Raw genomic sequence first — 23,163 nt, forward strand, 5'->3', positions numbered from 1 at the left:
GATCAATGACCTGAGTGGAAGGCAGATGCTTAACTTACTGAGCCACCCAGGTGCCCCTGGGTTATTTTCTTTTTGAAAACAAACAAACAAAACAAAAAAATATATATATATATATTCTCTTTCCTTTTTCCCAGAAATGATGTTACTATTTTGCACCTTTTTTTTTTTTTAAGTAGTTTACCTAGAAATCATTTCATATCAGCTCATAGAACTCTTTTTTCCCCCCATGCGTGTATAGAACTCCTTTGTGTGGATATGCCGTAATTTAGTTAACCTGTTTTCTATGGATGTATATTTGACTTGTTTCTGATTTTGCTATTTCCGATAATGCTAATATAAAGAATCTTGTGCACATGATGTTTTTGTATCTTGGCGCTGTATTTTTTTGGATAATTCCTAAAAGTGGGGATTGTTGGGTCAGAAAGTAAAATGTCTATGTCATTACGATAGCCACATTCCTCTTCTTAGGGGTTGTCTGTTTTGCACAACCATCAGCAGTGTTGCAAATGCCTGTTTATGAGAATTACTTCATCAATATCAAATATTGTAAACTTCTACATGATGAGTTGTTTTTTTAGCAAGTAGTATATCATCAGGGTGCCTATGGGAAACAGCTGACACACTCAAAATAGGATAATTTAAGGAAGGTTTATTTACAGAATCTAGTTACAGAGGTGTGCGCAAGATACTGGAGAATCACCAGGGTTGGAACAGGATCTAGCATCAGTAAATCTGTTTTCACTCCTAAGCTCGAAGGGACCAGGGAAAGGAAGGGTTATAGGAACCTAAAAGAGCAATTACTGCACAGCAGACTGCCTTTGGTCCAAAGACATAGTGAGCCTAAGAAGAGTCCACAGGAAAGGAACCAGGAAAATACATAACTCTTCCTTCCTTTGACTTCCTGCTGGAGTTGAATTAAAGAGTACAGGAGTGCCTTGATGTATTTCATATAGGTCAGTTTTCCTCGGGCAGAGAGTAGTATGGAGAAGGGCGGAGAGTAAATCTGAAGGGACAAGCAGAAGTTATCCAGTGCATATATGCACATATAGATTCATGGACCTTTGAAATAACTATGTAAACCAGGGGTTTATAACCTCTGTCTTAATCTTTTTTCCTAGTAAGGCTACTAAGTGCCAGCAGTGTGTGGCTTATTTGTGTTTTATATGAATGCTACTTTCCACTCTGAGATTACTCTTTTTTTTTTAAAGATTTTATTTATTTATTTGACAGAGAGAGACACAGCGAGAGAGGGAACACAGCAGGGGGAATGGGAGAGGGAGAAGCAGGCTTCCCGCTGAGCAGGGAGCCCGATGCAGGGCTCGATCCCAAGACCCTGGGATCCTGACCTGAGCTGAAGGCAGACGCTTAACGACTGAGCACCCAGGCGCCCTTTTTAAAGATTACTCTTAAAAAAAAAAAAATCCATGAGCTCTGATTCTCAGTTTCAATATTTCTCAACAGTGCTTCTCAATGCACTTTTAAAATACAGGGCCAAATAGCCTTTATCCTCAGATTTCTCTCTATAGCTCTCTTTTCCCCCTTAAGAGACTAATATCCAAAGTAATTTTATTTTATTTTATTTTTTTTTAAAGATTTTATTTATTTATCTGACAGAGAGAGACACAGCGAGAGAGAGAACACAAGCAGGGGGAGTGGGAGAGGGAGAAGCAGGCTTCCCGCCAAGCAGGAGCCCGATGCGGGGCTCGATCCCAGGACCCTGGGATCATGACCCGAGCCGAAGGCAGATGCTTAACGACTGAGCCACCCAGGCGCCCCCAAAGTAATTTTAGATACTTCACACTCTACCGTGTTGCCAATATCTGTCAGGAAGAAACAGTGTCTGTTAACTTCTTTCTTCTGATATTTTATGAGACCGTTTCATTACAAACATTGTATTTGGCGTTGGGCATTATCTGTGTCATAAAAAAAGGCTTTATGGCCCCAATTACTTCTGAATGGGAGTGAATAACAAGCCTTCTCAGTGATTCAGAACCATTGTATAGTTACAGCATCTTTGTATTTTTGAGTATGTTTTTTAACCAAGTGGCTTCTATTGCATAATCGAAATGTTTTAAATTTTGGTAGATTGCTAAGTGATTTAACCTCTAATTTCACCTTTCACCTATATTAGCAATAGCTTCTTGGTAAGTGCCATATGTTTCCTCTTGTTTAATAATACTATCTCCTCTCTAATGTAAGCCCATTTTTATTTTAGTTTTAAAATGTAATATCCATCGCACTACTTTTCGGATTTATTATCATAGATCACATTTTCAGAGCTAAGCTATAGGACTTATCCCACTTTTCCCTAATTTTATAGTTAGAGCATAGTAGTTCCTAGGCAACCTAATTAACTTTATAGATAAAATATGCTCTGTTATTATTTCAGTTTTCCTCTTAAGTCTGTTTGAATTAATAGTTTCAATTATAAAGTGTTTTTATTTTTAAATAGCACTTTTTATTTTTTGAGCTCCAAAAATTACTAATTTTTAAAATACAACAGTTATAACTAAACCAAATTTCTCATTCCTCCTTATGGGAGGAGTTATTTTTTGTATTACCTGAATGATTTAATGAGAAGACTTTTTAATATGTTACTGACAATTTCTTTTGTCAGTGAATACGACATTAACATGTCTCTTCATTAACCAGAAGTCTCACCTGTCTTCTCATCATTTTGAACATTATAACCATTCTATAATAATGAAGATATGGAAGGCATAGGAGATTGGGTTCAAAATTCATTCGTTGATTTCCTCAGATAAGTCTTCTGTTTACTGTCTTCTTTGGTAGGCCCTGCAGATTCAAAGATGATTAGCACAGTCACTGCCCACACACATATAAACAAATGTAGTGTAATAAGGGAAAAAAATATAAACAATATAGTGTGGTAAGCATTATAATCAGTGTATGCCTAAGGAAGGTGAGTGACACAAAGCATAAGTAACATTTCTTGGGAGGGTGCCAAGGAAGACTTGTTAGAGGAGGAGACATAGTAAATGTTTAATAGGTGAATGAACACTAATAATATAACACATATAAAAGATATAGTCCTATGCTGCAGGCTGTAAAATTCTATTATTTAAAGATCAGTTAGCAAGAAACTTAGATAATTGAAAATGCAACTAATATTATGAGGTTATAAAGCATATGTGAATTGCTAAGTGAATAACTAGCATTTATTGAAATACTCTGTAACACAGATTACATGTCTGATTGCTAATATAGTCCTAACTCTTTTAGATAGGTATTAAGTCCATTTTACAGATAAAGACACTGAGACTCACTGAGGCATAATAACTTCCTGGAAGTCACACAGCTAAAATATGGTGGATCCAGGTTCTAAATTCAGGCAGGTCAACTTTTTAGAAAAAGTGCTCTCAATGCTATATATTTTTAAAAAATGAACATTAAGATCCATGGGAACCCAGAAGAGAAAGAAAATCTTGCCTATTGAGAGCATTTGGAGAAGAGTTACAAATTAGATAGATGATGGATATCATGAAGACTATTCCAGGCATGGGTGTTGGCATAAATAAGTGTTTGCTGGCAAAGTTTACCTGAAGAACAAACCAGTATTATTGAGTAGTCAGGTCATGTAGGAGTATCAGGGAAGATCAGCTTGGAAACTGAGGTTGGGATGGGAGCCATCTCTCATGGATCCTGAAAATGAGTCTAATCTGTACTTCATCCAGGAGAGAGCCACTGAGTTTGTGGGAGTAGGAGAGTAATACAGGAGTCAGTGTAACATAATCCTTTTCCAACTTTGTGATGTTGAGTACGGAAGTTTACTATTCTTAGGCTCCTTTTTCTTATCTATAAAATGAGGATGATAATATCTGCAGAGGTTAATTTGTAAAGCCTGATATATAGCAAGTATTGAGCAAATGTTACATCATATTACTATTATTGATTTGTTTCAGTAAATTTAATCTGAGAACAGTGCATAGTAGCCTAGGCCTATACGTTAGGCCATTAGTTGAGAAATTCTTGAAACGTAGTTGTAACAGATAAATGGAAAGGGAAGAGACAGATTACTAGGAATATTTTAGATGAATAATATTAACTTTTTAGGTAGCTTTAAAAAAATCTTTAGATGGTTCTTTATGTTGTTTCATAGTATTAATGTGTTCATTACTGTATCAGTAGTCAGTAACTGACAACTGAATGTAACTGTATAATTTACAAAGCACTTTGACATGTTATTGAATTTTATTCTCAGAACCATTCAATAAGATATTATTTCCAGGCCAAGAGAGGTTAAGTAAGTCACTGAAGATCATACAAGTTAATGAAAGTATCAATTTAATACTTGAATTTCCATATACCTATTCTAGTGCTTTCTCTTTTATGTCATATTATGGCAAGAACTGATATAGTATAGCAGGCAACAGTATGAAAAACTATTATTACTACTTTGAAAGAGTTAATATCTTTTCTTAGGTATCTATATTAATACCAAGAAAAAAAAGCATGAAAGGAGACAGATAAAATCAGAGTCTACTAGTTATCTAATTTATATGTAAACCCAGTGATATTATCTGAATATAATCTCTGTTCAGATCAAAGTATTAAGTGGCTTTAATTTGCCATTTAAAATATCATTAAGACAAATGAAAATAAGCTCTTGCTTTTCTGCACCAAACCGTATTAGGCATTTACTATCATTCTGGGTGATTGTAAATATTTTACAGTTGAGCTATTTCTTAAGTGTTTTAAATAGTATTGATTATGAAACTTTTTGAAATTTACCATCAGGCCAATGGTAGCAGAGTCTGCATAGAACTATGCTCCGCGGTGTTCTGGGAAAAACCTTTCGACTTGTTGGCTATACTATTCAGTATGGCTGTATAGCTCATTGTGCTTTTGAATACGTTGGTGGTGTTGTCATGGTAAGTTTTTACATAGAAGAATAATAATTTTAAGTATGTACTTTTTTTAATTGAAGGAAAATATGTTTTTCCTTTATTTTAATTGAAGTCATTTAGTGACTAAAATGTGACTATTAAAACAAAATCTTTCTAAATTGTGGGATGTAAGAGACTGTGTTGGAATTAGCACTGGTATAAAATTAAGAACCATTACTTCAAATATGGTTCTGTATTCTGATGGGCCCTATTAATAATCTAATAATAGTTTTCATCATTTATTGATTTCTACTTACTGTGTTCCAGTGATGTTTGATGTTTTATATTTACTAGCTCATTTAATCTTTTCCACTCTGTGAGATACTTACTAGAAATCCATTATATATATGACAAACTGAGGCTCAGAAAGCTTAAGTCACTTGCTTCAGGTTCCACAGTTAGTAAGTGGATTTGGAATTTCAACACAGATTCTCTGATTTTCAAAACTCCTGCTCTTAACCAGTTGTGTTTAACTGTCATTAAAACAAATGATTATCCTGCTTGGTGTCAATATTAAAATGCTAAGGCTGCCCCCCAACCAATGCTTTTTCTAAATATAGCATAATAAATCTGTCAACTGTGACTGTACTGATCTTTTGTCAGGTAAATGAAAGAATAAATTGAATGCCCGGTGAGTGGGTTTGGTTGGTGGTATTGCTTTTTATCAGGTTTACTCTAAGGGATTCACAGTCATACAACCTCAAATTTAGCTGGAGAAATGCAAATATATTTAACTGAAAGTCTCCTCTTTTTTTAAATTTACATTGGTACTTCCAGTGGGCTACACAGGTAGCAGACATAAACTTTCATTGTGTTCTTTATTATTTCTGCCTCAGTGGGAGGTTTTGAGTAAAAAGTTTTATCAACGCCTAAGTGAAGTCAATGGAGATTGTTGTATTTAGATATTTTAAGTGGCAATGATCATTTATTACAGTTTTGAGGTATATATGAAGATCATTGTTTTAACACACTCTAATAGAAAGTTTTTAAAGTGCATCTCATTATGCCACTGTTTTTTCAATAGAAAATGAAGTTGCAGACCCATCAAATGAGTAAGCTATTCTGTTGGAAGAGAACTCAAGGCACGAACTTGTTGAGAATAGTATGATACTACTTAATAAATTACCATCATGGGCACTGGATATTTGATAATAGCAACAAAATAAATAAATCATTCGTTTATTTTTTTAAATATTTATTATCAGCTTTATGCCAAGCACTCTTTTTGGCGTTGGTTATATAACTGGGAACATGAGTGATAAGGTCCCTGACCTCATGGAGCTTACATTATACAGGATGATCAAAATTTGGAAACATAGGTATTTTATTCATATATTGTAATGTATTCTCAGTAAACTATTTTTAATATTTTTGCCTGTGTTTCCAGATCTGGTGGCCACTGTGTAGGGTTGAGCTTATCTAGCAGCTTCCAACTTATAAATCATCCTCCAAACTTGAAGAACGTTTGTTTGATTTTCTTTCTTATAAGCCTGTTCAGATAATTTGTTACATTAAAAAAGGGTTTCAATTCAAATTAAAAAAGTACCTCTCTTTTCAGTGTTCTGGACCATCAATGGAGCCTACAATTCAAAATTCAGATATTGTCTTTGCAGAAAATCTTAGTCGACATTTTTATGGTATCCAAAGGTAAATTTCTGTCATAGATATATTAAAGTTATAGTGAAAACATGTATACACATTGTGTCTTTTTTGTAGTTTATCTTTAAAAACTCTTTTTTAAATAACCAAATTAATGGCCAGCTAGTTAAAATTTTAATTCAAATATTTTCTCTGTTTGAGAAATTTTAATAGTTTCTGTAAACATGCACAGTCTTTTGGGTCCTTGTGTCCCTTGCATTATTGGCTGAAATAGAACAGCAGTCCCTTTTATAATGTACGATCAAGCCCACTTTACTTTTGGTCGGGGGGGGGGTGGCTCTACAGAGTTTTGAGTGAAGAACGTAGGGACTTAGGAACTACATTGCATACCAAATCAGTGATTGGTCTTTACATTTTTTAATACTGTATTTCTATTGATGACTGTCTTATTCTCGACAGCTTATGATGAGCACTTGATGATCTTTAGACGATAGCACCATATATAGCTGGGAGCCAGGAATCTTATCTATCCCGAGTCTCCCAATTAATTAAGTTGAAAAACTCCTTACAAATACTGTTTGCCACTAAGTTTTGTTTTTTTTTTTTTAATTAACATATAATGTATTATTTGTTTCAGGGGTACAGGTCTGTGATTCATCAGTCTTACACAATTCACAGCGCTCACCATAGCACATACCCTCCCCAGTGTCCATCACCCAGCCATCCCATCCCTCCCACCCCCCTCCACTCCAGCAACCCTCAGTTTGTTTCCTGAGATTAAGAGTCTCTTATGGTTTGTCTCCCTCTCTGGTTTCCTCGTTTCATTTTTCCCTCCCTTCCCCTATGATCCTCTGTCTTGTTTCTCAAATTCCACATATCAGTGCAACTAAATTTTTAAAAATCCTATTCTAAATGGTGTTTCCAGTCCCTGTGATACTGTTTATTCTACTTAACTGTATATTATACCTTCTGAGTGAATGTCAAGTATTAGTAATTTAATGTATTTTCTAAAGGGCACCTGATTCCCTAAAATTTTGGGTTCATTAGTTTTTCATAATTCTGAAAAAATACCACCTTTTCATTTGCATAAATCTCAAATTTGGCTCACTAGAGTTGGTATTTAGCTTATGGTATAAGTAGGTTTAAGCACTCCTCTTTCATTATTTGCCTTTTCTGTAGTCTGTTTCACATTACCTAAAAGTCATCAAGAATGGTGTAAAACTGTTCTTTGAATTTTAGGTTCTGTAGATAGAAGTTATCTCTTGGTCAAGCTGTATAGTCTAGTGTCGTCCCTAGGTAAGATTCTCCTTCAGATCTTTTACTCATAACAACTTGAAGACACCTAATTGATAATTATGGGGTTATAAAATAAGACTTACGTAACAGGTTGTGTTCTAGCTTTCTTTTCTTTTTAACTTAAATCCAAATCACTTCATACAGTCTTTGGATTAACTGGAGGCCTAGCATCACTGCAGCATGAAGATAAGCTGCTGTTTTCCATGCTATTGACAAGATTTTACTTTCAGTCCTTGAGCATCCTTAACAAGGAGCTGAACTTGTTGGCTAAATAGATTGTGAATGAATAGCTCAAAATCATCTTTTTTTAAAAATAGATAATCTTTGCATTCAGATGGGTAATACAAATAACTACATTCAGTAAGTTAAGATTCTTGTAAGGTTTCACTTTGTATTCAGTTCAATCAAGGGGCCCTTAGATTGAAGGACAGCTTAAAATCTGGCATTTATATGACATATACCAAATAACTTTTATAACCAAGGTTGTCAGTTTGTAAGTTCAACTTTAAAAATAGTACTGTTCTGAGTATTCTTTTTCTTTTATCTGTAGCACAGAACTCCTGAGATTTCAGGGGAATCTCTGACCCTTGGCAAGAGATCCGTTAGCTAGCTGCTTGTTTCTAAAGCTAGAATAGCCATCCATTTAGGAAAAATGAAAGTCTCCATAACTGGTATCTAAAGCACATGGATCTCTTTTCAGTTAAATGCACAGAACACTCATATTTAAAACAGAGTCTCTTATTACTACTATTACTACTTATTCTTTCACCAAATAGTTAATGAGCACCTAATTTATAAGATGTGCAGTACAGAGAATGTTAAGATGAATAAGATATTGACCCTTTTCAAAAGCTTACAATTTAATTGGATAATAAGCATGTTTATAACTATAAATGAGAAAGGAAAATTTCTATTAAGTTCCTTTTAAAACCCTATTTGAAAAAAGTTGAGAAACCAAAGAATAATTACTTTGATCTAAGCTCTATACATATATCTAGTTAGACCACCAGAAGTATAGTCTGCATAAATATTGGTTTCTATAAAAACACCTTGACTGAGGGGCGCCTGGCTGGCTCAGTCAGTAGAGCATGTGACTCTTAATCTTAGGGTCATGAGTTCAAGCCCCACATTGGGCGTGGAGCCTACCTAAACTAAAAAAAAAATAAATAAATAAAATTTTAAAAATAATTAAATAAAATATTTTTAAAAAGCTGCCTTTGCTGAATTAATGATTTTTTTTGTTGCCATGTAAGTGCAGAATTTAAGGATCATATTTATTTTTTTGTTAAAAAATGAAAGCTGAATAAAACACCCACAGAAAACATTTCTTTCCCCAAAGCTAGCCAAAATCAACTTTGTTTAGTATGTAATAATCTTTGCAAACTTGTTCATCTGAAAGTTCCACTGGCATGGTTCCATTTGGTTGAAAAGAGACTAGTTTATCCCATTTCAAAAAAAAGGCAGCCTTATAATACCTGCAAATATAGAATTTAGTGTTTTAATAGCTTTCAACTCTAACCACAAGAAATTATCATTCCCCTGAATACTATTACTGTAAAATTTCTGAGGAGGATGGTGTCTTTTATTACCTTACATGAGAATCCTTCTTGTATATTCCTCTTTGATTTAGGTGTTTAAGACAATTTTGTTTTACCTCCCAAACTAAACTTTATTTTGTTAATCATTCCTGTGTAATTAATCAGATTTTCATTTTTGACTTGGCTACCAAAAGGTTTAGAACTCTTATTAATACTTATATGTAGCGATAACTAGGTTTCTGATTTGACTGTCATTTTCCTTTTATTTTTATGGCTTTTGATATTTTGATATATGCACCTTTTATTATAAGTAACATCAAATTATTTATGGAACTATGTACAGATAATATAGACAATTAAATCCTTTCAAATATGTGTTAGTCGACAGAATTCACTTACTACTCATTTTTTTCAGAAAGAGTGTTGTGTTCTGTTTGGTGAGCGCTTAGTCCTATTTTGTCTCCTTCCTCCATTTTGTCTCCTTCATTTACACTTTTAAAGATCTTTCTTTTTCTTCTAATACATGTATATTGTTACTTCTTCCATGAATCATGCCTTCTACATGTATTCATACCCATGTTGGTATTATATGTTTGATATACCAATTTACTTTTTGTAGTATACGTTTGGGCAGCTTTTAGCATTTTATTTGGCTGTGTCTTCTGATATTCTTCCTCAAAAAGAAGTTTTTTTGACTATACTGTAAATTATCTTGTTATTTATATGCTGTAATTCCTTGATTCTTTGAGCTCTAGGGAAATATTTATGCTGTTCCTATGTTTTTATGTGCTCTAGAGTCAATCAGTACTAATGGCTGGACAGTAAAATTTACTTAATTTGGTGGTACTTATGTGGAATTGCTTTTCTATAGTTTTGGTTCTAAAAATTTGGATACAGAAGTAACACATAGTGGATAAAGTGCAGAAGATGGTTGTTATGGAATTACCAGAAATTTTAAAATCTTCTAATAGCTTTTCCACTACTCCTGTTGGATTCTGACCCATAAAACTCAGTCACAAAGTTTCTCAAAGCTGGTAAATATATGAGAGGGTCAATATGTGAGAGGATAAAGGGTGTGGCTTTGTTTAAGTTATAAAAGTATTATAGCAGTGCCATCCATGTGTTTATGTTTAATAAATAACACTGACCTTTCTTTGACTTTTTTCCCCTCAGAGGTGACATTGTGATTGCAAAAAGCCCAAGTGATCCAAAATCAAACATTTGTAAAAGAGTAATTGGTTTGGAAGGAGACAAAATCCTCACCAATAGTCCATCAGATTTCTTTAAAAGCCATAGTTATGTAAGTAACATTTTAATTATTACTCATTGATTAATATTAACTGAACACACTGACAAAAGAAAATAACTTTAATTCTCATTTTGAATATAAGTTAAAATGCTGCATTCAGTAGAAGTTAAATATGTTTGTATCCAGAACAATTTGGCCATTATATTTTATATATTTTAGTTTCTTTTAAAACCCTATATAAATATCTCAATAATTGTTGCAGGCAAGATTCACCAATGGATGTCAAAATTTTGGGCAAAAGTTTGAGAAAAATAGTTTATTTGCACAGTCTCAAGGTATCTCTTTCAAGATATTACAAAGGGACAAATAGTAGTTGGTAGAGGAGAAACTAGCAAACACCACCTTAATTGAGTGATCAAGGTTAACTTCACCAATAAAAAGACATATCAACATAATGTAGCCCCTGAAATGAAGCATTAAGAAAGGCACATCACGTTTGTGATATTTTTGCAAAAGTAAGTGTAACCTCAGTCTAATCATGAGAAAATATCAGACAAACCCTGAGTGTCATTCTGCAACATAACTGACTAAAACTCTTTCAAAAATGTCAAGGTCATGAAAAACAAGGAAAGACAAAAATTGTCTTAGATTGGAGAAGACAAAGGAGACATGCCAGCTAAATGCCATCTGGGATCCTGGCTTAGAAAATTTTTCCACTGACTTATTAGTGGCAAATATGGTAAAATCAAAGTCTATAGTCTTTTTAAATCCTACTTAAATTTTTAGGCTAGAAATTGTATATACCTTGCTCTAGTCAACTTGACTATCCAATTAGAAAAAGAAAGCAAGAGCAGCAGGATGGACGAGTGAAGAGCAGATGTAATTTTAGCTCCTTTCACCGATCACATGGCTGCCATGACAGAGCTCATGGCAGGGGAGGGTGGCCTTTTGTTTACTCAGCATGTACTTGTCTTACTTTAATAATTATAACTTAATTTTTTACTTTCCTTTAAATTTTCTGTGTCACCCTCAAATTATTGATGCAGCTGTTAGATCTGTTACCTAACTTTACCTCTATTTTCATCCCCAATATAAGCAAATAATTAAGAGTTAAATTGTCTTGATCATTGTGTATTTATTTTGAACTATAATAGCCTCTGATTGCCTTGTGAGTTTGATCAATAGATTATTAAATCTATTATTTTTGTACCATCATAATAGATTATGGTTCAGCAGTGCAAATGCTTTTAATGTTTATTACCACAGTGCTAAATATACTAGTAATTGTTAGCTGATGGTGATAATGTTGAAGGTGATAGTGTGGTATCAGGTAATCTATTTTTCTATGACCTTCATCATGGACATTGTATCCTTTTATTCTTCAAAAATGTCAGAATTTTACATAATGATTTCACCTTCATATGACTGTTAACATTTCATGAGACCTTCTAGTCACTTTTAAGTTGTTTTAGCAACAAGCATATACTTAGGTAGAAGTATCAATAGGTAGAACATACCCATATCAATAGGTAGAACAACAAAACATGTAAGTGATGGCATCTGCTATCTGTGTACTTAAACACCACACAATTGTTTTCTTATTAAGAGTTATTAGAGGAAGAATATCAGGGGATTAGATATTTACTAAGTACCGAGAAGACAATCAGAGGACTGTAAGATGTAAATTTTTTTGAATATTCTATTTAAGGAAAATATTCATTGAATTTTTATGTTCAATGAATGGATAAATTAGAGGACACTGCTATATTGTTCTAGGTATATTCCAATCACTTTGGTTTGCATGTTTATAAATGACAGACATAACTGTAATACTATTGGCCAACACTTATTATATACTTCATCTGTACCAGATACTGTTGAAACTCTTCACAAGGGTTAATTTATAATCATCACAACAGCAACCCAATAACATAGGTAGTGACAGTATTTGACAGATGAGAAAACTGGACAATGGGGAGGTTAAACAGATTGCCAGTTTCAAACAGTTAGTGAAAAAAAAAAAAAAAAGGTTGGAATTCAAACACAAGTAGCCTGGCTCCATTGAGAATTTATATTCCTTACCATGCTACTACTACTTCTCCCAAAATATTCTCTACTGATTATTATTATTATTTATACTCCCATCTCATCAAATTGTACTTCCCTTAAAATATATTTGTCTTCATTATTTTTTAAAAAGAAAGGGAACTGTTTCTGATCAGGGACAGTATTGGTCCTAAAAGAGAAGCCAGTGACTTTTTGAAGGCTTCCCTGCCTCCACCAGTTTTTCTAGGCTGGGTTTTTCAAGCAACAAGAATTGTGTAGTTATTATAGAACCACTTTAGCAAATGTGTTCCATTAATCAAGGTGATTTATAACAAAAATTCATCCAAGTTTGGAGCACTCTGAAGAGATATCCAAACCTTTACATGGTCTCCTCCTCTAGAGGGTTCCCTTTTTCAGTTATCTCTGAAGCACACTGGTGCTGTATTTTATGAAATGGGTTCTTTCCTTTACCGATGTATCATCTTAGAAAAATCATTGTTGTTTATGATGAAGACATTACTATTCAGATCTTGATTGAGCTGCTTGGTAAAGGTGATGAATGTTAAATGTGTTTTGAATTCCAGGCCCCCCCCAAAAAAATTCTCCTAAGTAGGTGTTTCGGAAAGAAAACACCAAAATTGTCATTTGGAACCTAGAACATAGAGTTTAGCATATGAAAGAAATAGCATTGTTCCCAAGTTGGCAAAAAAGAATATAAACAGATCATTGGTTAAGTGATGTGGAACCATTTTATTCAGTCTGGAGTTCTAAAAGTCCATGTGGCAGGAATACTTAACAAACCATGATTTATTTTTTACATTAAGCATTTGGAAACTGAGCAGTCCCTATCAGGTGCTGTTGCAGTGGGTTTTGCTCATTTCAATGGTATTGAGGCCAGTAATTCTTGCTTTGGGTTATGGGCTAAGCATTGGCTACTAGGATATGAGCTTAATTTGTGACTTTCAGAAGAAATATATACTCAGCTCAAACATCTTGAATAACTTGCCTTTCTATACTATAAGAATTCCTCAGTTTGAAGTTAAAAGCCACTAATTTGCCAAAAATAATTTAGTTGGAAATAGAAGCATTTAGCAAATAGGAAATACAAAAAATGAATGGTCATTATCCTATTGATTTGCACAGTAGGCAAAATGCAGTGTAAAAGCCTATATAGTGTAGTTTCCATTTTCCTAGGGAAAATAGGGCCAGGGCTCAGGTAATATAGTGAAATTTTGTTATAAAGTTAATGAAAAGATGGAGAAAAACACTTTATAATTTTTCTGAAGGTAACATTGTGTGATAGTCCAGGGCTATGGTTTTAATCCATGGTGTAACTGTGGTACAGTTTAGGCATTTTGCAGTATAGTAAGTTCCTATTAGCAAATACGCTATAAAATTTACCATATAAACAAACTCCTTTGACACTACATCCTCCTATAGGGAAGAGTTGTGTCTACTCATTGACTCTGCCTTGAACTTCATATTCTTTCTTGAGCTCATTCCTGTTACGTTTTGGTCCCCACCACTTCACTGAAACAGTTATTGTCAGGGGTCCCAACTGTTATCTATCCAGTGGTCAACTTCAGTCCTCATTTTACTTGACCTGTTGTTAGTATTTGAAATACTTGTTCTCAAAACCTGGTTTCACTTAGTTTTGGGGACAGCACATTCTCTGGGTTTTTTTCCTATCTTTCTGTTTCTTCTGAGATTCCTTTGTTGGTTCCTCCAAACTTTGGAGTAACTAAGAGTTCATATTTTAAACTTCTTCTCTTGTTCATATACACTCACACATTAGGTGGCTTCATCCTGTCTCATGCTTTTAAATACTACCTAACTTAACTCCCAAATTTATATCAACTACAACCTCTTTCCTGAACTTCAGAATCATATATCTAATAGTTTGCCTGCTCTCTCTACCTTAGTATACAATGGGCACTTCAAACTTAATATGTCCGAAACCAAACTCCTGATCTTCTTTCCCAAACTGGCTCCTCCCACACATATCCCCATCACAGCAATGGCAACTCCATTCTTCTGCTTGCTCTGGTTATAAATCTTGGAGTCTTCCTTGACTCTTTTCCTCTTTCACTGCACATCCAATCCTTTAGCAAATCATGGTGGCTGTATTTTTTAAATATAATCAGAATTAGACCACTTCTTGCTACTATCTCTGCTACCACTGGGGTGCAAGACAAATTCATATCTTGTTTTCTTGCAATAACTTCTGAACTGCTCTCTCTGTTTGTACCATTCCCACTTTCTTGTATTTTTCTTTTTAAAAATTATATATATGTGAATAACAACATCATTATTGTTATTGGCAGAGATCTGAGCAATAGAAACAGTTTTACATTTCAGAAAGAACTGATTAAATGTTCTCAGGATAAAAATACAGTGTTTTTTAAAAGAAGTTGTAAATGGGGCAACATGCCAGTGATAAAGGTGTTTGACAGTATATTGCAAAATATTTTTGAAAAACTGATCAGCAAACTGAAAAACTCACTAATTGAACAGCTTTAGAAAATGGTCAGTGTATATAGTTAACACTAATAGCCCCTTAAAGTGTACTGTGTATTTAGGTTATAGTTCGGATCCTTGAATATCCTAATGCTGTTTTTGTTTGTTTAAATGTCATTTACTTTAGCTAAAAGTCACAACCATATGGTCTTCTATTACCACTTGTATTATAAACACAAAAAGTACTTATGTGTAGGGAAAGGAGTCATCAGGTTGAAAGGGCTTGTTTATTATAAGCTGCTGATACACTAAATCCTTATGTCATTTAAATAGAAGAACTACCTAATAATGTCACTCATTACAACTAGGATATCTAAACAAGGGACTTGCTTTTTGCAGACTATAGTGATAAAAACCTGTGCTACACATCCATTTCTCAGCAACGGGTCCCAGGATAATCAATCATGGCATACTGCTAATGCCTTGATTGCAGCTGATGTGGAGGAAATATGTTTACTCTCTTGCTAAAGTGAGGTTCACTGCGGAGATGACGTGACTTTTTCATCCTATAGCTAACACAATTCTGAAGATAAATTTGACTTATTGTTTACGATTCTGAGGTGTTTTTCTTCTGATATTAACATTAAATAATCATCTTTGAGGTCTCCACAACTTAAGCATTTTCTGATGTGTTCTCTGAACATTTTCAGAATAATCTTATTTAACAATAACATTTAGTTTATAGGATTTTATTTTGTAGAAATGTATTTTATCTTAATACGTTTGTGTATGTATATATTCATATACATATGCACAAAGATCACATTTCTGCTGAAAGAATAGCAAATCTTCCTGAAACAGTTTTGTTCACCTAAATGTATTTTAACCACTCAAAGTTGGAAAATCAGTGCCATTGCTGTGAGTAGAGGGGGGCAGTGATGCAGTTCAGTAAAATGAAAATATTTATGTATATTTATCTGAAAGTCATATGAGACCTCTCTACTTTAAGGTTGCCTAAAACGAATTGGGAGAAATTAAGAAAACTGAAATTGTAATGCTACTGTTCAGTAGAAGCATCTGAAGCAGACTCCATCTCTGATGGTAGTAAAGACAATATATTCCAAGTGTCATGTGACTTCCTAATCTGATACAGTGGTCTGCTGGAAAGTTGCTGTTGACTAGCTGGAATATGTTCAAATGTCTTGAAATAAGCAACTAAATGAAGTTCTTGTGTTACTGCTTTGGGTAATTCTGTGGGTTTCAGTGACTCATTGTTAGTCCGTAAAAGCATTCTCATTCTACTAAACTATCATCTACCTAAATAAGAATAGAAAGGAGGAATAACATGTAAAAGTAGGTGTGCATGGAGTGCCTGGGTGGCTCAGTTGGTTAAGTGTCCGACTCTTGATTTCGGCTCAGGTCATGATCTCAGGGTTGTGGGATGGAGCCCCACGTTGGGCTCCATGCTCAGCAGGTGGTCTGCTTGGCATTCTGTCTCTCCCTCTACCCCACCCTTCCCCGCCCACTCGTGCTCTCTCAAATAAATCTTTAATAAACGAAAATAGGTATGCATGTTATAAGACAGTTGAAGATTATAAATTAGCAAGAAACTGTTGGCATTACAAGCCACTGTACTGCTAACCTACATGTATGAGTGCTTTCCTCTTGCATTAGAATTGTCATAACTATTGTAAGAAAATGTAGGAATCAGGGCGCCTGGGTGGCTCAGTCGGTTAAGCATCGGACTCTTGATTTCGGCTCAGGTCATGATCTCAGGGTTGTGGATTGAGCCCCACGTCGGGCTCCGCACTGGGCATAGAGCCTACTTCAGCTTCTCTCTCTCTCCCTCTCCTCCTCTCTAGTCCTCCTTCTCTTTAAAAAAAAAAAAAAAAAGAGAGAAGAAGAAAAGAAAAAATAATGTGGTAATCATTTAGTTTGTTACAGCTAGTGCCTGCATCCCCACCAAACACATGAAGTGCTGACAGATTTGTCTCCTTAAAACTGTAGGGTGAGCAATTTAAAATTCTAAGATGCAACTTAAGATTCTGATCTACTTCTTGTACATTGTATATATGAATCTCTAAATCAGGAAGGATTAGAGAAACTTTCTGTCATCTGAAGAGACTTGAACTTTGACCTGACTTCTAAAGAAAATTGAAGTAGGTGTAGGTACATAGACCAATATGGACTTGTGACCCTAAGTACAAATGGTGTACCTAACCCCAAACAAATCCCAGCATTTAGGCATCTTTAAGGAGGATAAGCTCAGAAGCAGCTACAACCACTGGACTTAGGGGGCAGGGAGATGGGGTGGAAGAGAAGACTTAAATGCCCCTCAGCAAGCTGTGGGGGTGGGCAAAATTTGCCAGACATTAACTTCACAAGTTTCCTTTTATTTATTTATGCATTTATTAATTCCACAAATACTGAGCACTTACTTGAGGGCCAGAACCATGTCAGAGGAGGTGAGTCTGCCTGCAGTAGTCCTATACAATAGACCTTTCTGCAAAAGCGGAATATTCTGTATCTGGACAGTCCAGTATGATAGCCACTAGGCATATGTGACTGGCTGAGCACAGGACACATGGCTAGTGTGTCTGAAGAACTGAATTTGAATTTTATATAATTTGTAAAATTAAATAGCCACATGTGCTACTAGCAGATACCATAATGGACAGTTCAGCTTTAGAAGCTTGTAGCCAAGTTGGAGAAGCAGACAAGAAATTATAATATGATGTAACAGAATTATATACAGGGTACTGTGATAAGACACGAGACGATATTTATCCAGATTGGGGTCAATAGGGCTTTTCCAGATTGGAGGTAAAACCTGAATTGAAATTCTGAAGGGTAAGTAGGAGTTGATCAAAGCAAGCAGTATATTCATAAGGTCTAGAAGGGGGAGTATAGCATTGTGATTTAGGCAGCTGCCAAAAGTAAGTTCTCATGTCTGGAACATATAGCGGGGAGGGGCGGGTAGTGAAGAGAGATAAAAATGAAAGGTAAACAGGGCTCAGTTCCTTGTATGTCTCAAGCAGGGAAATAACATTATCAGACTTAGCTTTTTAAAAATCACCCTTAAAATAAAAAACTTAAAAAATATATATGTATTAAATTCTTGTAAAGGAATAAAAATAAAAGATCACTCTGATATTAGTATAGATTAATAGAAGAAGGTTTGGAGTTGGAGAGACTCCTAGTAGGAGAGAAGGTTTGAAGGCTGAGAGACCCGTTAATAGGCTATAGGACATAATTAAGATAATAACATTAAGAATGGAAGGCAGTACAAAGTTTGGAGAAAGATTAAGGAAATATCTAGACAGGATTGGATGCTGGAAGAAATGGAATTGAAGGGCTTAAAATTGAGCCAGGTTTCTGGCTTTAGCAATAGGAGTAGGTGGTACATGAGAAGATGCTGGGAGAGATGTTAATTTGGGAAATGGAGAGAAGATATAGCCTATCTAATAAGCCTAAGAGAGACTGTATTTTATTTATTTTAAGATTTATTTGTCAGAGAGAGAGAGAGAGAGCAGAAACAGGGGGAACAGCAAGCAGAGGGAAAAGCAGGCTCCCTGCTGAGCAAGGAGCCAAATGCAGGACTTGATCCCAGGACCCTGAGATCATGACCTGAGCCAAAGGCAGATGCTTAACCATCTGAGCCACCCAGGCATCCCTGTATTTTAAATCAATACAGTGGCAATTATATTATTATGAGAAGTGGGGAAAAAAGACAAATGCTTTTCCAAAATGACATTTGGATGCTGTACTACTCCCTCCTTGATGTCCATAATGTGTTTTCATAATCTCTTAGTTAAAACAATGTTTTGGTGCTCTCAGTCCTCAGAGATCAATCTTATTTTTAAAAGATCTTCAGCTATTCTTTTTGTACCTTACATCATTACAGAAAAATGTCATCTGTCACCCACTTGTCTAAATGGGAATTTTATATTCACAAAGTTAGATTTCATTCTAAATAACTTCTAGGGCATGGTGCATTTGAGTTGTGGTTTTTATAAATAAAACACAAGTAGAAGTATCTGTCAAAAAATGCAACATAATGTTTGTTTTTTTTTTTTAAGGCATTAGTGGTATCAAATACAAACAGATCTACATATTTCATTGTAATTATTTCCTCTTTGGAGTAGAGACTCTTTTCTACCCTGGATGTTCTATTTCTAATACCATTTCAGGTGTCAAGTCAACTTTTTAGCCAATCTCTATATGAAACAGTTATGTATAGGAGCCGTAGGACTACGTTCATTCATCTATAGACATAATTCCATATAGGGATGAGTTTTGACATTGGGAAGAATTATTTGAAGTCCTGTGAATCAAAATTTTCATGGAAACATAATATTACATATCTTGTATGATACGGTATTTACGAACTGCTTAGACTTTTTCTGAGAGTATGAGAAAACTCATTATTTGCATACCTACCACTACATTCTACTACTCTCTGAAATACCCTGTGTTTCATTAAGTTAGGCTCATCTTTTGGAAGAACCAGACTGTGGGTTGCCTGGGTGGCTCAGTCAGCTGGGCGTCTGCCTTTGGCTAGGATTGTGATCTCGGGGTCCTGGGATAGATCCCCATGTTGGGCTCCCTGCTTGGTGGGGAGTCTGCTTCTCCCCTTGCCCCTCCCCCATTTGTGCACTCTCTCTCAAATAAATAAAATCTTTCAAAAAAAAAAAAAAAAGCAGAGTGTACATTAGGCTGTATTAAAATGAAGCTACAGAGATTGTCTTGAAATGAGAATGTAAGATGCTTCTTTTAAGTACTAATCCAAAAACAAAACAGGTAAATTATTTTACACATAGAACAAAAAAGAAGAGCAAAATAATCCATTGTCCTGGGAAAGAAATACTGTAGGATTGGTACATTAATATTAGATGGCTGTGATGGAAAGGGATATTTGTTGGCTTCAGTCCCAACACATCCCCCCTCCATATACCTTCTGACTAGTGAGTTGATGGTTCTGAAGAAGTGAATGCTTCATAAGGAAGAGCCTAAGCATTTGATACTTAATAAACGTTGCTTAAGATGCCTGTTAAAAGAATAAAAATGGGGGCACCTGGGTGGCTCAGTCGTTAAGCGTCTGCCTTCGGCTCAGGTCATGATCCCGGAGTCCTGGGATTGAGCCCCGCATAGGAAGCCTGCTTCTCCATCTCCCACTCCCCCTGCTTGTGTTCCCTGTCTGTCAAAAAATAAATAAAATCTTTAAAAAATAAAAAATAAAAATGATAGTCTTTGCTACATAATTAATATGGCATCTATTCACAATTAATGTACATTTTTAATAATACTGAATTCAAGTCTTGGCTAGTACCAGAACTATATAATTGAATACATTGTAAAAGAAACTATCAAAAACAAAGTGAAATTGCAAAGCATGGTTCACTTTGCCGAAAACTGGGTAGACAGCATAGGAAACCAGGAACAAAGAATGCCCAGCAGACACCATTCATACCAGCAGCTGGGACAACTGCTAATCACAATAGCTAATATTTAGTGAGTGCTTACTGGGTGCCAGGAGCCTTATGTGTTATTTCATTTGGTTCTCAGAATTTTTCTGTAAGGCATTTATTAATCCCAGTTATATAGATGAGGTTTAAACAACCTGTCCAAGGTACTTACCTAGTAAGTGGCAGAGCTACATTTTGAACTCATGACTCTTCTTACTCTGTGGACTGTATCTTTAACCCCCATACTTAAAGAACCCATCAGAAATTCCTCTTCAGGCTGGATGGAGGTATTGAGTACTTGGGGGAAAGATGAAGGAGCTTAGCTTGCAATAGCTATGAGAATGAGCAGGTCTAAGATTAAGCTCTAAATCTATTCAGCAGGGAGATGCTTGATAATGAAAGAATGTTAGTAAAAAGCATCCCCCATCATTACTCCAACCCCAGTGCTGGAGTTGTAGCCTATTGGAACTTTGGTAAAATTCCTCTTTGGTGATAATTGGCTAATGAACCCAAGGTAGCACCATTTTTAAGTAGGGAATGACAATAACAGTCCCCATTAATAATGCAGATAGGAGAGTAATAAGACTACACAGAAATAGCACGCATTGAAATAATCAGTGTTAACTGTTCCATGCCTGGTCCTTATAAATATTAATCCCTTTGTCATGCATCTAGCATTTGGGAGTACCACCATTAGGACTCCAGATATTCTACTCAGGTAGGCAAATGTGGGCAAGAAGTTGTGCCAAGAAGAATGTCAAATACAATGTTAGTGAAACTGTTCCTTGAGTTTTGCTTTCAAGGATACTGATAACTGGCACTTGAGACTCCCATTTTTTTAAATGAAAGACTAATAACGTTTTCTCTGCCTTGTGTTATCAAGAGCTCTTCTACTTGATTGCCCCTAGGAGGATTCAGTGCTTCACTTTTTTTTTTTTTTTAAAGATTTTTTATTTATTTATTTGAGAGAGAGAGAATGAGAGAGAGCAAGCACATGAGAGGGGGGAGGGTCAGAGGGAGAAGCAGACTCCCTGCCGAGCAGGGAGCCCGATGCGGGACTCGATCCAGGGACTCCAGGATCATGACCTGAGCCGAAGGCAGTCGCTTAACCAACTGAGCCACCCAGGCGCCCAGTGCTTCACTTTTTGACATATGTCTTTGTTTATAGCTTTTATTGGTGTTATAGGAAGAGTAAACTCCAAAAATTACTGATTGATGGTGTTTCTAATTTTGCTTTTGCATGAATCATACAATACCAGGTTTTATGAAGTTCTTTTAGAACTATATAATAAATTATTTCATTTTCCAGTTATTCTTTCCAATAGTTTGTGTCCACAGCATCTTACCATGGCTGCATTTTGGTTATGTAAGTCATGATTAAACAGAATATACATTAGCCACATAATGGGATAGTAATTTGACTTGATCCTGCTTACCTGGAAGATAGTAACATAAAAAACAATTTTATGGGCATTGTTAGAGTAAAATGACATATAAAATGAAATGTACATTCATCATGTGGACATTTTTCCAGGGTAGGGAAATTATGCATTTTTATATTTCACATTTATCATTCCATGAGACCCAAAACAAAATCTTTAAAATATGTGTGGAAAATGAAATAAATACTCTTAAGATTAAATAATGTGTTACTGATAGATCACCCCCATTTGCTTTTGCCAAAAAGAAACAAGGCTTTCTCTGATTGCTTTCATAAAATGTGTGTCCCTCTCTTCCTTTATAATTCAGGAAAAGGAAAAATAATCATGTCAAAAAAGGATTCCAGGGGCGCCTGGGTGGCTCAGTCGTTGGGCGTCTGTCTTCAGCTCGGGTCATGATCCCAGGGTCCGGGGATCGGGCCCTGGGTCGGGCTCCCTACTCGGTGGGCCTGCTTCTCTGCTTCTCCCTCTCCCTCTGCTGCTCCCCCTGCTTGTGCTCTCTCTCCCTCTCTCTCTCTGTCAAATAAATAAATCTTTAAAAAAAAAAAAAAAAAGATTCCAAAAACTTTGCCCTTCTCCTTGGCTTTATACCCTACCTTTGTTGGTTGTAAATTATAAAATATCTGGCAAAGAAAGGGTTCATTAAAAAAATCAACCTGTTATTAGAATTTTGTTTTTTGAAATTTTTGAAAGGTCAGACACACAAATATTTTATTCTTCAGTAGGATCTTTTTCTTAATTAGGTATTTTTTGCTTAAATAAATGAGTTTGATTGCAGTTTAGTAAATGTGTTATCTGATATTGTGGACTCTTGCATCAGATTTCACTTGAATCGAGAAAAGTAACACCTGTGGGTTGGTTCACAAAGCCTCTTTTGTTAAATGGACACCCGCAGGCCATGAGGCAATTACATTTGTTGCTTGTACTATAAAGGAGGCACTTAACTAGACCTCTGTTAAGTATAGTTAAGAACTAGAGGCTTGATTCTTTTGTCCAGCCCTGAGATTAGGTATTATCATACATCAGGAAGTAAACCTCTGACGTAGAAAGGAGAAACAAGAATGATTTAAGGGTTCTTTTAATGCTTTAAAATTTAGCCCTTAGAGTAAGTCCTGAGACCCTGGGAAAATTCAGATTAGAGCCAAAGTAAAAATTCCTATGTGGTAT

At 35.3% G+C, this 23,163-nt stretch overlaps 2 protein-coding genes across 20 annotated transcripts in view; one reads left to right on the forward strand and one right to left on the reverse strand.

Moving 5' to 3' along the window:
• IMMP1L (inner mitochondrial membrane peptidase subunit 1) overlaps nucleotides 1–23,163 on the forward strand; it is an 80,434-nt gene that overhangs the window by 48,431 nt on the left and 8,840 nt on the right. For 10 of the 11 annotated variants that reach the window (XM_078058257.1, XM_036105467.2, XM_078058255.1 and 7 more), the window contains 3 exons: nucleotides 4,759–4,892; nucleotides 6,466–6,554; nucleotides 10,514–10,640. In XM_078058257.1, the coding sequence (XP_077914383.1) occupies nucleotides 4,788–4,892; nucleotides 6,466–6,554; nucleotides 10,514–10,640 (321 nt within the window). In that variant the 5' untranslated portion in view covers nucleotides 4,759–4,787. Of the gene's footprint in view, nucleotides 1–4,752; nucleotides 4,893–6,465; nucleotides 6,555–10,513; nucleotides 10,641–23,163 lie in introns of all 11 variants that reach the window. The other variant, XM_078058254.1, reaches the window with a different exon arrangement.
• Nucleotides 13,366–23,163, reverse strand: part of DNAJC24 (DnaJ heat shock protein family (Hsp40) member C24) — a 79,905-nt gene continuing 70,107 nt past the window's right edge. For 7 of the 9 annotated variants that reach the window (XM_036105473.2, XM_078058267.1, XM_078058265.1 and 4 more), the window contains 2 exons: nucleotides 20,167–20,289; nucleotides 13,366–16,964 (listed from right to left, as the gene is read on the reverse strand). The gene's annotated coding sequence lies outside the window, so the exon portion shown is untranslated. Of the gene's footprint in view, nucleotides 16,965–20,166; nucleotides 20,290–20,729; nucleotides 20,855–23,163 lie in introns of all 9 variants that reach the window. The other 2 variants (XM_078058268.1, XM_078058261.1) reach the window with 2 other exon arrangements.

Source organism: Halichoerus grypus, chromosome 11, assembly GCF_964656455.1.
Source record: "Halichoerus grypus chromosome 11, mHalGry1.hap1.1, whole genome shotgun sequence".
NCBI lineage: Eukaryota > Metazoa > Chordata > Mammalia > Carnivora > Phocidae > Halichoerus > Halichoerus grypus.